Genomic DNA, 13,458 nt, shown 5'->3' with positions numbered 1-13,458 from the left:
TTTTCAAAGGGAAAAGGGAAGGACAGAGAAGCCAAGGATAGACAACTAAATGGGCATCGGTTTGGAGCGGGCCCATGTTTAGGGCCCACAGTGTGTGTGGTTTGTGACAAACCAGCTTCTGGAAAGGATCTTCTGCACTGCTCAGGTGGGTGAAAGGTCAATTCAGACACAGGATTTATCCAGCAGAAATCATCAAATATATGGTCTTTCCTCAGGTTGCACTGCTATCGTCCACAAGAGCTGTAAGGAATCTGTCCCACCATGCTTGAAGGTTAGTCCGCTCTTGATTGTTTGGCTCTTTCTCTATTGAAAAAAATCCATCTGATTAGATCTTTAATCCAATTTACATTCTTAGAAACTTCAGGATAGGCATGCCACGACTGGAATAAAAAGCAAGACAGCCTCCCTGCCACAGAGTGAGCTTTATTAAAACTTAATTAAAGCAGACAATTTATTTCTTCATTTTGTTGTGATATAACCACACGCTGCTGTCTGTTTTTCCCTCAGACTTCATAGTGAGAGAGAGCCCCCCCCATTCTGTGATCCCCATTTCTGTTTCCCAACCTGTCCTTACCCCGAAGGAGAGGAAAGACACTGTAACCCATTCAGGCTCTCTGCCTGGAAGTTTACCAAACAGTGACAGGTCAGTGAGCAATCAGACTTTAAAATGAATTATTGTGATGATAATAGCTATAATACATTACTGTGTTCTTCTTCCTGTACAGTCTGCTCAGCGAGAGTTCAGAGACAGAATCTGAAGCCCTAAAGCCAAACAGCCTTTCAGAGGAGCTCCTGCCAACTCCAGGCTCCTCTGCCTCCAATGAGTCATCCTTCGGAGAAGGTAAAGGAGATCAGTAAGGCTTGTTGTTGAAAAAGCCTTAAAAGCAAATCAAGAATTAGAGTTGCATCATTTCAGGTTGGCACATACCCAACCTCCGGCTTTTGTTAACCACTACATGTATTAGTGGTTTCAGATTTCTTAGGGAAAAAAAAAAATACACTAGTTGAGATATTTTGTTCTTTCTTCCTTTCTATCTGAAGCTGTCAACAACAGCATCTATTAGGAGCAGAAGCAATGTTTGAATGCTGGCAAAATTTGAAAAGATTTTAAACAAGAACTGATTGACATTCTAATCCACCTTAGCATCTCGAATTAGCAGTAAACATTAGCATGGGTAATTGTAGTAAAAGATTTCTGTGATTAAATTGTATAGAGATATTAACACATTCCCTGACTAAAATCAGCAAAAAGCCACTTTGAATGAAGAAACAGCTGAAAATAGTTAGTTAGAAAAAAGAAAATAGTCAGACGAGATTAAAACTGCTTAAGAAATTGTTCCATAATAGATTGTTTTTTTTGCAAGCATAGTCTGTTACTGTTCAGCGTTGGTTTGTGCAATCACAGAAAACTTACTGCTTATTTATTTCAGTACCTGTTTTAAGAAACAGTTCATTTTTAAAAGGCCTCTTAGTGTGAGCATGTGACAAAGTAAAAAGTTCAACATTGTTTCCCTTACTGTGGAAAATGATGACAAATGAAAGCCAATTGATCACAAAAACAAATATAGGTGGGAAAAAAATCAATTCAGGCATTGAAAAAGTAATGCATACTTTAATTATATTGTATATTTATTTTCCCTTTGATATTATTAAAGTATTTTTGAATTGTATGGGGAAAAAAAGCTAAGAAGGCTTGAAAACTAAATCAACACAAAAAATGTATGATTGGATCAAAAAAAATTGTTGACTCTTTAAAATTCTTTTTAATATTTCTTTTTCTGTCAGTTGTGGTGTTTCTCTTAAGGTTCACTTCTGGTTCATCTCTTTTTTTATTTCTTCTTATCCTTTTCTGAACTTGAGGATAAATTTTGTTTTTTTTTCACTCATTTATTGATAAAGTCAAAAATCTGTTAAACTCTGAGTCTTTTTATGTATAAAATCTTAAGAGAGCTTAAACTTTAATCAATTCAAATCCTTAGAAAAATGAAATTATGTTATTTGAAATTTAAAAAAAGTGTTGACTACCAACACTCTTGCCTTTCAGTTCAGTTCGACATTGCTATTAAACTGAAGTCAGCAATATTCACTAGTTGCTACGCTGGCCTTCCCTTAAACTTTGTCAAGGTTTTGTGTAAGTTAAAGAAATTGATATTATCTGTGTCTGTAAATGCAGCTTTTTTCTGATAGGAAAGAACAGACAGGAAAATTGAAAACTCTGTATTAAGGAGATTGTGAAAACTGATAATTTTAAAGTTGATTAAAAGTCCTTTTTTACTTTTCCCTCTCTCCAGACTGTGTGGACTCATATATTCACACATACAGTGACATATTAGCTGATTCTGCTGATTATGAAGCTGAGTCATGGAGTCTGACGGTAGAACACAAGTTCTGCAAGAGGCAAGACAAACGAGCTGTCAAGAGGCAGGATGTAATCTATGGTAAGCCAATGATAGGAATGTTTGTTTTCACATTTGTTGCAATAATACCATGTTTTAAAAACGCTGAAATTGAGAAACATCTTTGAATTTGTGTTTTTCTTGACACCTACAGTTTGTTGCGAAAGTCCTCATTCCATTTGAGTTGTATTATGTGTTATTTTTACAAAGCAATCATTTTGATTTTTTTTTTGTGATTTTATATAGCAGACCTAATGTGCAAAATTGTGAAGTAGGAGTAAAAGGGAGAGAAAGGAAAATATATATATATAAATGGCCTGCATCTGTGTTCACCCTCCTGCAATCCAATCTCCCCAAATAAAATGAGAAAATAATCCATACACTTGACATTTATGGGAGTTGGGTAAAATTAAATCCATTGTTAAACAAAATAAACAAATGCTGTTTGTGGTTTGACATATATCATATATGTAAATTCCGAGGCCAGAAAACCTTTTCCACATCCACTAGAACAAAGGCTCCACATTGTGGAGCACGTTGGTGGCAGCATCATGGTGAGGAATTCTTCTCCCTGCAGGGTGAGATAACCTAGTTAAAACTGATGTGAAGATCGATGAAGCTAAATGCTAAATCTTCTGGAAAAAAACTAAGTTTTGAATGCTGCAGAATCTGATATAATGAATTTTGGATTAATGTTTGATTTGTTGGTTTTGAATGCAAATGCATTTCAATTAGGGCTAAAACAGCTAATTGGATTAACCACGATTAATCAGTTATTGAAATATTCATAAACTAATTTAGTAATGAATAAATCATTAACTGGAGTATAGAGACTCTAAAACATGCCTTTAGCTGACAGATCAACCCACTTAGAGCAGTACCTATATCAAAATTATAAAAAATATATAAACATTTTAGTATTTAACAGAATAAGAATTTTCGTCTGTCAAAATGCTCTATCCAGAACTCCTCAAGTGGAAAAGTTTAGTTTCAACTGGTCTAAATGCGTAAAAAGTCTTCTTTAAAAAATCTTTTGCTATACGATTATTAATTGATTAATCGAAAAAATAATCAACAGATTTATCAGTTTGCTAAAGAATCGTTAGTTGCAGCCCTAATTCTAGTTCTTGTTTAGATTTTTACTTTAAAGCGATGTTTGTATCGGGTTTAGTTTTTGTGTGTGCTAATCAAGAGTTGCATTGTTGACCCTTCAACACAGAGCTGATGCAGACTGAGCTCCACCACCTGCAGACGCTGCACATCATGGCTGAGGTTTTCCGGCGTGGTATGAAGGAAGAAGTACAGCTCGACACGGAATCTGTGGAGCGAGTGTTTCCCTGCCTGGACCAGCTGCTTGTTCTCCACCACGCTTTCTTCACTGCCATGAAGGAGCGGCGTCAGACCTCTGGGCAGCCCCAGGGTCATAGGAACTACCTGATACAGCAAATTGGAGACATCTTGCTTCATCAGGTTAGACTAAGTTTTTTGTACCAACTCTTAAACTTATCAAATTAGGAGATTCCGGTGTGATAATAAAACCTTTATGTAGTTTTCAGAAGAGAATGGAGAAAAAATGAAGCAGGTTTACGGAGAGTTCTGCAGTCATCACAATGAAGCAGTCAGTTTTTTCAAAGATCTCTTGCTTCATAACAAGAGATTTCAAAGTTTTGTTAAGGTATCATTGCCTCAATTCTCACTTAAAAACACTACCATTCAGAGGAGGGAAATAAAGTGTAACAATATCTACTTCCTTCCATAGCAACAAGGTCATAACTCTTTGGTGCGCCGGAGAGAGATCCCTGAGTGCATTTTACTGGTAACCCAAAGAATCACAAAGTACCCAGTCCTGCTGGAGAGGATACTACATTATACTCAAGGTTAGATATCTCCTGCCCTCTAATGATAAGTCAGGGTAACTGCAGTTAATATCATCATTCAGCAGGATTTAAATCTTCCCTTCTTGATCTTCCAGAGGAAACAGATGAGCATGGTAACATTTCCAAAGCTCTGGCGCACATCCGAGAAGTGATAGCAGCTGTAGACTCAAGAGTCAGCGAATATGAGCGCCACCAGAGATTGCAGGAAGTGTGTAACCGCATGGAGAACCGCAGCACCGCCAAGCTGAAGAGTGGACGCACGTTCCGTAAGCAGGACATGATGGGGCCGGGTCAAACCCTCAGATACCAGGGTGTGCTACTGTGGAAGACCGCCACTGGCCGACTTAAGGGTAAGAATATCCAACACAGGGTTAACATGTTTGTTTTATTCAGATAGAAAAAATCTTCCACTCAGGTAACAGTGAGTTCTGCTTCTGTTCACTGTTCCAGATGTCCTGGCACTGCTCCTCACCGACAGCCTCATCTTCCTTCAGGAAAAAGACCAGAAATATGCATTTGCTGCTGTGGTGAGCCTACATTTTACACAATAACCTATTTGGTAACATATTTTCTGTTAGTGCGGTCATTTATTTTTCTACTTTTTACCCACAGGACCAGAAGCCTCCTGTGATTGCACTGCAGAAATTAATAGTTCGGGAAGTTGCAAATGAAGAAAAAGGGATGTTTTTGATCAGTGCCTCTTCCGCCGGCCCGGAAATGTACGAGGTCCACACTTCATCCAAAGAGGAACGAAACACCTGGATGAGGCTTATTAGAGAGGCTGTAGAAAGGTTTGTTCATGTTCTTGCAAGGTATTTGTATGCCTTTGTCGTTTTCATATTGTGTCACGTTCCAACCATTCCAACCATTTAATAAAATACAATAACATTTATTGTATTTTATAAGGGTTTTCTGGAAATCAGAAAGGTAGTTTTTGTGTAACTGAGAGGTGGAAGAAAAGGGATATGTCATTTTGTAGTGAAAATTAATGAGGGTGGGTTGTATTCAGCTCCCTTTGAGTCAATGCTCTGTTAAACCAGCACAAAACATCTGGGATATGTTGCAATCACATTAAAATTCAGGAATTTTTTTCTACATCAGCGTTTTGCCAGATAGAGTTCAGCATGAAGGCAAAACATTTAGTTTAGTTTAGCCTCTTCACTGATTTTCTTTATTTTTATTATATATATATATATATATATATATATATAATATGTCTTCTATTTTGCATAATAATAATAGTTTTGATGCAAATAAGGCTCACAACTAAAATAAACGTGCTACTAGAGGTCTGAGGAGATTGTTTTTCAGATATTTAATATATTTCTACATTTATTGTGAGATTCAGTTCCAAACAAAAACAATAAATGTACTAAATAAAAATAATTATTAGTATAGTACAGTTATTGGTGCTGGATTTTATTTGGAGGCTTTCAACATAAATAGCCTTGACATAAATGGTTAAAAAGTAATACCCCAAATATTATATTGCACCTGTGTTACCATGTGTTGCTTTCTTAAAAACAAATCCATCCGTTCATTCTTTATAGCTGTTTTCTTTCAGAGAGGCAGCTAGTGCCTGTCTTCTGGGTTGTACAGGTGGCACTATGAACAGGTTCATCACAGGGAAGAAACACAAGACAGACAACAATGCACACACCCACATATACCTATAAAACTGTTAAAAGGAAGTCAGAGTACCTGGAGAGAACCTGCACATGCACTGGAAGAACATGAAAACACTGCAAAAATGATCTAGAAATAAATAGAAAATTAAGTGTTTTTACCCTTACTTTGAGTAGGTAAATTAACTGATTTCCCAATGAAGTGAGTATTTATAATCATAAAATAAGATAATTTGATAACATGCACTTAAAATAAGACAATGCAATAGTTTTTTTTTTTGTTATTTTAAATGTAAATGGCTTTATTCCATATGCAAAGTGTCCCACTTACCTCCTCAATTCAAAAAAGGTGGCATTCTTTAGGAAAAGTTACTTATTTAGATTTAAATTTTTGCATTGAAGTCATTGCAGAAAGCCCAAAGGTCAGTATTCAAAACCTGGACCTTCTTTCTGCAACTACTTGTGCCGCATTACAGTCCATAAAAAAATCCAAAGATTGAAATAGTAATGTATGGTTGTAACATGACAACATGTGAACATTGTTTAACACATCTATATATAGATACTTTTGCATAGTTCTGTATATGTAGTACATAGTTTCCAAGAAGCATGGATTTGGTATCGTTAGCTAAAAACATAAAGTCTTTTCTTCCTGTGGGGTTTTGCTGCTGTTGCTCAGCTGTCCAGAGGAGACTGAGGGATCTGCAAGCGAATCTGAAGAGGAGAAACGAGCTGCTGAGGTTCGTTTCCAGAAGATCCTCAAACTTCAAGGTAAAACCGTGCCAAGCAGATGTTCTGTATGTTCTTATAACTGAAGTTGCACACTTTCTAATTCCTGTCCGCAATGATCTATCAGAGAGTTTGACGAGTCAGGATCAGCAGATCTGCTCCAGCCTGGAGGAGAAGCTGCAAATCTACACGGAACTGTCTGCTCTGAGCGGGAGAATGGAGGCCGTTTCAGCAGAACCGCGTCTGCTGGTCCAGATGCAATCAGAGGAGCTGCCGCAGGCGGCTGGACTGCTGGCTGCTGCCCTACAAGAAGGTGGGACACAAAACTGGAAACAATGTCGACTCAGAAGCAGTTTTACATACCATTTTATTCATTAACACATTTACACTAGGTATTCCTAGAATGTTTGCAAAAAAAATATCAAAATTATTTTATATTACATTCTGTTTCAAATCATTATTTCAAATAAAGTAGTAGTAGTACTAGTAGTACTAGTAGTAGGGTAGTAGTTTTATATAAACCTTAAAACAAAGTATAAGATTAGTCCCCTGCATGACATCAGAGCATGTCTTTAATATTGATCAGCTTTTGTGCATCATAGTAAATGTTATTTCTTTGAAATGTTAAAACTTGGGTCACTTTTGGCGTTCAAGTATTTAATGCACAAATAAAATGTTTCTGATGTTTGTGTTTTTGACTTCCACAGGGTTAATAATGGAACAATTAACTAATTTTGAACTCTGGATGAATCTTACGTACAGATTTGATCAGTCTGTTTTAAATTTTGAAATGTCTCTGATCTAATCAGTCCTTCTGTCTTTAACAACCATATTTAAGTGCAATCCACTATGTTGTTTCATGTTTTAATATAAACGATTTATCCATTTTCTCCTGCTTAGTCCATGTCAGGGTCTCGTGGGGCCGGTGCTTAACTCCGGCAGTCTATGGGTGTGAGGCAGGGCAACACAGAGACGCACAACCATGCACACACCTAAGGAGAATATAGAGAAGCCAATTAACCCAACAGTCATGTTTTTGGACTGTGGAAGGAAGCCGGAGTACCCAGAGAGAACCCACGCGTGCACAGGGAGAACATGCAAACTCCATGCAGAAATACCCAGAACCTTCTTGCTGCAAGGCAAGAATGTAGCGTAGCATTACTACCCACTCTACCACAGTGCAGCTCTATAATGAATTCCATTCAGATAAATGTTTTGTACTGAGATTATCATAAAAGAAAACTGCTGTAAAGTTTGAGTGTAGAAGAGTCTGGAACTTTATTAAAACGACATCTGTAAGAACTGTAAATGAACAGGAAGTAGCAGTTGCTACTCTTGCGGCACAGATGCTTTATGTCAGCTGCATGTTTAGTCTGTTTTCCATTCTGTTTTTTTGCAGCTGAGAACCTCAAAGCTGCACTGTCATCCAAGGCCCGTTCTCTGTCAAGTCACAGCCAGGACTCGGACTCCATGTTCCCTGTCAGTCCCGACGCTCTCGCCGATCCCACATTCGAGGAAAACGGGGGAAGCCTGACTGATGCTTTTGAGTCTCAGTCTGCAGCTGACTTACAAAAAAGAGATGGGAGCTGTATTGATTTTAAGGTGAAAATGTTTTTGATGTTGCTTTTCTAGTTTGTATATAATGAATACTAAATGTATTTCAAGTCAGGTTTCATCATAGCTTCATGGTTTACTGTCTATCCATTCCTGCTGTATAGAAGTCAGAGGTAATAAAGTCTCTCCTAGGTAGTTTTTTTACCATCCTATTTACAGATATCAGCCAAGGCTCCCTTCAATAATTAATCACTGTCAGAATAACATTACAATCTCAATGTTTTGAATAATTGATAAACTTGTAATAAAGGGAAGTCCATTTCACTCTTTAAAATCCTACAGCATTAAAAATAGATATGGAGGCTTATTCCAAAGCCTTTAGCGCTGTGCTCTCTGCAGCCTCTGTGACCTGTGAGGTAAATTACTCCGATAAGAATGAATCGTTTTCTTATCAGCTCCTGCCAGGTAATGTGCTATTAAATAGAGCTGTAGAGATTAGTTTAGCCTGAAGGGGGCACAATTGCTGCATAGATGTATTAGATTTGTTCTTGTGGGTTTTTTTTTTATTCATACAATAAATGAAATGTATCTCAAACTCCCAGTTCATCTTTTTATTTAGGAATGTGTTAAAAATAGCTAACATTTATGAGCACAGCTGATCTAATGACCTGCATCATTATTTATTTATTTATTTTTCATCTACAGGCTGCAGAGAGTGTCCAAACCCTGACTCAGCTGCTCTACAGTTTACAGGTAAGGGCAGTCGTAGAAATGCAGCAGTGCCTTGCAGAACTTTTCATAATCCAGAGGGATTTTCTAACCTTTCATTAACTTAGATGTGAATTTACCTGGATTATAAATATTTGGCTGTATGTCTCAATTCAGCATAAATTATATAAATCAAGCTTTATATTGAACCTTGAAAGCAGAATGTTTTTAGCGATCAGCATGAAGACCAAGTAGTCCAGTTTTGGTCTCTTCTGCCTATAAAGTTTGTGGGAATAAGATTTCTAGTAACTTTCCTACAGCAATGTCTTTCCTTGCTTTCTTTTTATCGTGGTAATATTTAAGTATTAAACTACCAATCTCTAGCCTGTTCTAGCCTGTAAATATAGGTATTGGTTGGCTCTCAAATTGAGCAGAAAAACAACGGGACCTTTCACTTTTATTTAACTAGAAAAAAAAACTAAATCATATAGGGGCTCCTTCAACATATCTTCCAGGCACTGTGAAGCCTATACCTTTTTTATTCTTTGTTTACCTACCAAACAGGTATATTTGCTAGTTAGTCACACGGGGATCCAGCCTGAAGCTCCAGGTTCAGCAAACAGAGCAACATCTCTGTTTGATGGTTTGAAGCAAAAGTAAGCAAGCAACCAGAACACTTCCCCAATGATCCTTTTTTCTGCTCAGGGATACAGGGGGGTCTTTTGTTTTTTGCGATGCACACAGCCCTATCTTGATATAAAATGTAAATTCATGTAGCGAGGGTGTGGATTTGCATTCGGCGTATGTGTGAGTTTGTGTGTTCTCTTTCCTGTTCAGGTTTGGGGTTTTTATCACTATTTGATTTTCATATTCAAAGTTTTTGTATTCCCTTGTATGTTTGAAACCAAAACCCACAATTCTGTCAGTAAGGGGATATGAGGAAAATGAAAAAAACTAGGGCACCAGCTGAACCTGACCATAATTTCCATGATCATTTGCCTTTCAAATTACCAGCTGCCAGATGCACATATGCTGCAAACAGTGAGGTGAACCTTTTTTTTTTTAAATATCTTTTCCTACTTCTTTGTGTTAGGCTGCCGTAACCATTCAGGACACTTGCTATGAGGTCCAGAGACTTCTACTCCAAGCGAGTGAGCACACCTCGCCCCGCAGCCACTGCTTGCCCCTCCACGGCCTTCGCAGCAACACCCTGCAGGAGCAGGAGAAGCAGCGCAACCTGGAGAAACGCAAGGAAGAAGTGGCGGCAGCCCAGCGGCTCCGGGAACGGCTGCGCCAGGAAAAGGAGCGCTGGGAGCGAGAGTGCCAGGCAAGAGAGAGCCAGCAGGTGGAGCAAGAGAGCAAGCTGGAGGAAAGGGAGAAAAAGTGCCAGCTGGCTGCAGAGAAACTGAGGCGGGAAAGACAGGAGCTGGAGGAACAACTTGAGGAGTACCAGCAGAGCCTGGAGCGGCTCAGAGAGGGTCAGAGGAGCGTGGAAAGGGAGCGGGAGCGTCTGGAGGATCAGCACAAGCTGCTCCAGGCCTGGAAGCACGGTCGGCAGAGCAGCCTGCCCGCTGTTATACCTCACATGGTCATCCCTCTAGATGTGCAGCAGGTAGGGCCAAGCAGCTGATGTTAAACGAACCAGCCTTCCTCCTAACAGAAACTCTTGACCCTTTATGAGGTGTTTCACAAAGCATGGTTTATCCAGTATTCCTTCCATGAACCCACTAATGAGATTCTCCTTCTTTAAAGAGCTATCAGCTTTCACCAGTTCACTCGTTCCTCCACAGCAGCTCAGCCAGCCTTGATATACAAGCTGTGATAACAAGAGCAATTTCAGCACCATTTGTCTTCATGCTCTAGCAGCTCAGCTCACCAGTAAACATCTTAATGATTAATGATAATTAAACTGCTGCAAATAAAAGCCTGAACAAAATAATTAAACCTGAGGCACGCAGCCCAGGGAACCAATCAGTTGTGTCCTGAAGGCCTTGAATTATTGACACTGTTTGAAAAGCCCTTTATTAATATTCACCCTGACGCTTTAAGGCCTAAAGGGTAAAAGGTCACCGTTCTCTGAGGTTGTTTGCCCCCAACAAACTGATATATCTCAGCAGTTTGAATGATGGAGCTAATCTACCACATAAAGCGCATACAGTACCTTCCAAACTGTATTCACTCAAAGGTATCTAATGGTCAGATTGCAAGGAGACCATGTGCAAATGTTAAGTCTCATGTTTAATAACAGTTTGATGATTAAATTCAAGTTCAGTTTCTATTCAAGCACCAATATAACCCCTTTCCTTAGTTGTCTGACTGATCCATCTGTCCCTCCAACCAGTCTTAAAGGTATAGTGGAGGATTTTTGTGAATTTTTTTAAAGACCCGCCCTCTCCACTTTAAAAAAAAAAATGCACAGGCACAACCCTGTACCCGTTCCTGAGAGGGAATGCCTATTAAACGCTATTGATAACATGCACAACCCCTTTTTTCCTCCTGCACGCTCTGTTTAAAAGTTGCTATTCTCATAGCTCATACAGGCTTACTGTGTCTGAACGCTCACCCTAACCCCTCGGCCATTTTCAAAGAACCACAGTGAGAAAGGTGAGCTTCAATGACTATCTGAAACCTTAGCTCACCCCACATATATACCTGAAAGTGTGCATGCGCAGAAAAAGATAGCTAACGGGACGAGCACATAGGATGGCCTTCGATAAAAGATCGTCCTCTATACCCTGAAGTTAGTATTTTGCACTGACTAATCTTGTGTTTAATTGCATACATCCTACAATAGAGTCCAAACAGTAAAAAAAATTCACAGGTTAATGCTGCCACGGCCTTGTTTCACTCTGAGAATGGTTTCTTTATTTTGCATGAAGGCCCAACGCTTTGGTTTTAGCCTCAGCCGACCACAGCACCTGGTGTCACGTGTTTAAATTGATTTGGTTCTGTGGTTTTCTTTTGGTAAAGGCTTTCTTCTTGAAATGTCTTGTTGAGTGAATGTCTGACTAGCTGTCTTCAACACAGTAAAAGAAGTTTCAGAGATGCAGACACACTTTTCTCAAATCCCAGTGTAGAAATCCTTAGCAAATCACATCTCTTTTTCCTCTATAAATATACATTTTGTGCGTGTGTGTGTCTGTCTTTGAATCCAGGTTGCTTCTGAAAAGGGCATCCTGAGGAATAACTTTGCTAATCAGCTCTTATTAAATGCCAAATTAAAAAAAGACGTAAAAGTCGCAACTGTAAGATGACACATTCTAAAAGCGTTCAGTAGAAATGAATACTTTTTCAGTGCATCTCTGCTGGCCGGTGACTCTGCGCCAGAACAGACAGATAAATGAGCACACTCGGGTTACAATATTCCCCTTCTCCCTCATTAATTTACACACAACCACCATGGGCTTTTTTTTTTCTTTTCTTTTTTTCGGCTAGATATCATAAGGCTCTCCATGCTTTGAGCAGACTTACTGTATGTATTTCCATTCATCTATTTTAGTCTCCACAAAGGCCGCATTAAAAAAGCGGTGCACGCACAAAAGCCGGCGTTGGCAGTGGAGGTTCTAATGTTTCCTTGGTAATGTTTTAGCCTCAGGCAGTAGTTCAGAGGGTCAGAGACAGATCGAATGACACACACACACACACACACACCCCTATACACACACACACATATATATCAGCTCTCAGGTCGTATCTAATTAGCTGTGCTGCCTCAACAGTGGAAAAGCTCTGTTGATGTGATCAGTGGACAGAAGAGAGAGCCCATGATGGTACAGTAGGAGAAGACTAGAGGCCCACAAGAATGGTATATTGCAAATTTAATGCAATATCAATCAGTCGTCATATTATACAGAACTACCTGAGCTGTAACAAGTGTTAGCTTATTACTTAAGGGCTGAGCATTTCTCTGTCTGTTATATGTTTGATGACGCCTGCTGTTTGATGTGGGATTAAAAGCTTTATGAGGCTCAGAGGTGGTGAGATTGTAAAACCATTCAGGGAGCAAGAAGCAATTATTTTTTTTAGAGAAAGAGAATTAAAAAACAGTAATGTAAAGAAATAAAAGCATCTTTTTAGATGAACATCACCGCTAGCAACAGCTCTCTGAAAATAAAATGCAGCTCCAACTTGATTGAATTGCTTCAATTGGTAACAAGTAATTGAATCAACCTTTTCACCAATCTGTCTGTTTGATTTGATTGAAAAGACTCTGTAACGTGCCTTGACTTGACATCTGTTGTGAATAAGTGAAGTAAACGGTGGGACTTTTTTTTCTCTGTCTGACAGGCCTCTCCGCCATATAACTCCAGACGGCACGCCGGTAACGGCTCCGTGTTTGTGAACGAGGCGGCGTACGCTGGTGACAGCTTTAACAACCGCCATGTCCACCACAAACGGAATGACCCGAACGCACACAATAGTTTCAACAGCCTGCTGGACAGATCTAACAGACAGTACCCTGTTGTATCCAACCCTCTTGGATCAGGATACATCTACAGTCCCATAGGAAGGCTACAGCACTCGACCAGCGGTAAGACAAACCTGAAAGCTTATTGATAGAAGGGTGGT

General features: G+C 39.1%; 1 protein-coding gene across 5 annotated transcripts in view; it reads left to right on the top strand.

Annotated features, from left to right (window-relative positions):
- arhgef28 (Rho guanine nucleotide exchange factor 28) overlaps window positions 1-13,458 on the top strand; it is a 41,914-nt gene that overhangs the window by 17,104 nt on the left and 11,352 nt on the right. For all 5 annotated transcript variants that reach the window (XM_015388387.1, XM_015388388.1, XM_015388389.1 and 2 more), the window contains 18 exons: window positions 10-145; window positions 216-271; window positions 356-416; window positions 508-643; window positions 726-841; window positions 2,292-2,438; window positions 3,616-3,866; window positions 3,946-4,071; window positions 4,156-4,273; window positions 4,369-4,623; window positions 4,724-4,800; window positions 4,886-5,064; window positions 6,578-6,669; window positions 6,755-6,940; window positions 8,027-8,229; window positions 8,887-8,934; window positions 9,983-10,501; window positions 13,177-13,420. In XM_015388387.1, the coding sequence (XP_015243873.1) occupies window positions 10-145; window positions 216-271; window positions 356-416; window positions 508-643; window positions 726-841; window positions 2,292-2,438; window positions 3,616-3,866; window positions 3,946-4,071; window positions 4,156-4,273; window positions 4,369-4,623; window positions 4,724-4,800; window positions 4,886-5,064; window positions 6,578-6,669; window positions 6,755-6,940; window positions 8,027-8,229; window positions 8,887-8,934; window positions 9,983-10,501; window positions 13,177-13,420 (2,950 nt within the window). The remainder of the gene's footprint in view (window positions 1-9; window positions 146-215; window positions 272-355; window positions 417-507; window positions 644-725; window positions 842-2,291; window positions 2,439-3,615; window positions 3,867-3,945; window positions 4,072-4,155; window positions 4,274-4,368; window positions 4,624-4,723; window positions 4,801-4,885; window positions 5,065-6,577; window positions 6,670-6,754; window positions 6,941-8,026; window positions 8,230-8,886; window positions 8,935-9,982; window positions 10,502-13,176; window positions 13,421-13,458) is intronic.

The sequence above is a fragment of the Cyprinodon variegatus genome, unplaced genomic scaffold (assembly GCF_000732505.1).
Source record: "Cyprinodon variegatus isolate N-32 unplaced genomic scaffold, C_variegatus-1.0 Scaffold421, whole genome shotgun sequence".
NCBI classification, from domain to species: domain Eukaryota; kingdom Metazoa; phylum Chordata; class Actinopteri; order Cyprinodontiformes; family Cyprinodontidae; genus Cyprinodon; species Cyprinodon variegatus.
Note: the sequence above shows the minus strand (reverse complement) of the source record. Positions and strands in the feature narration are given on the sequence as shown.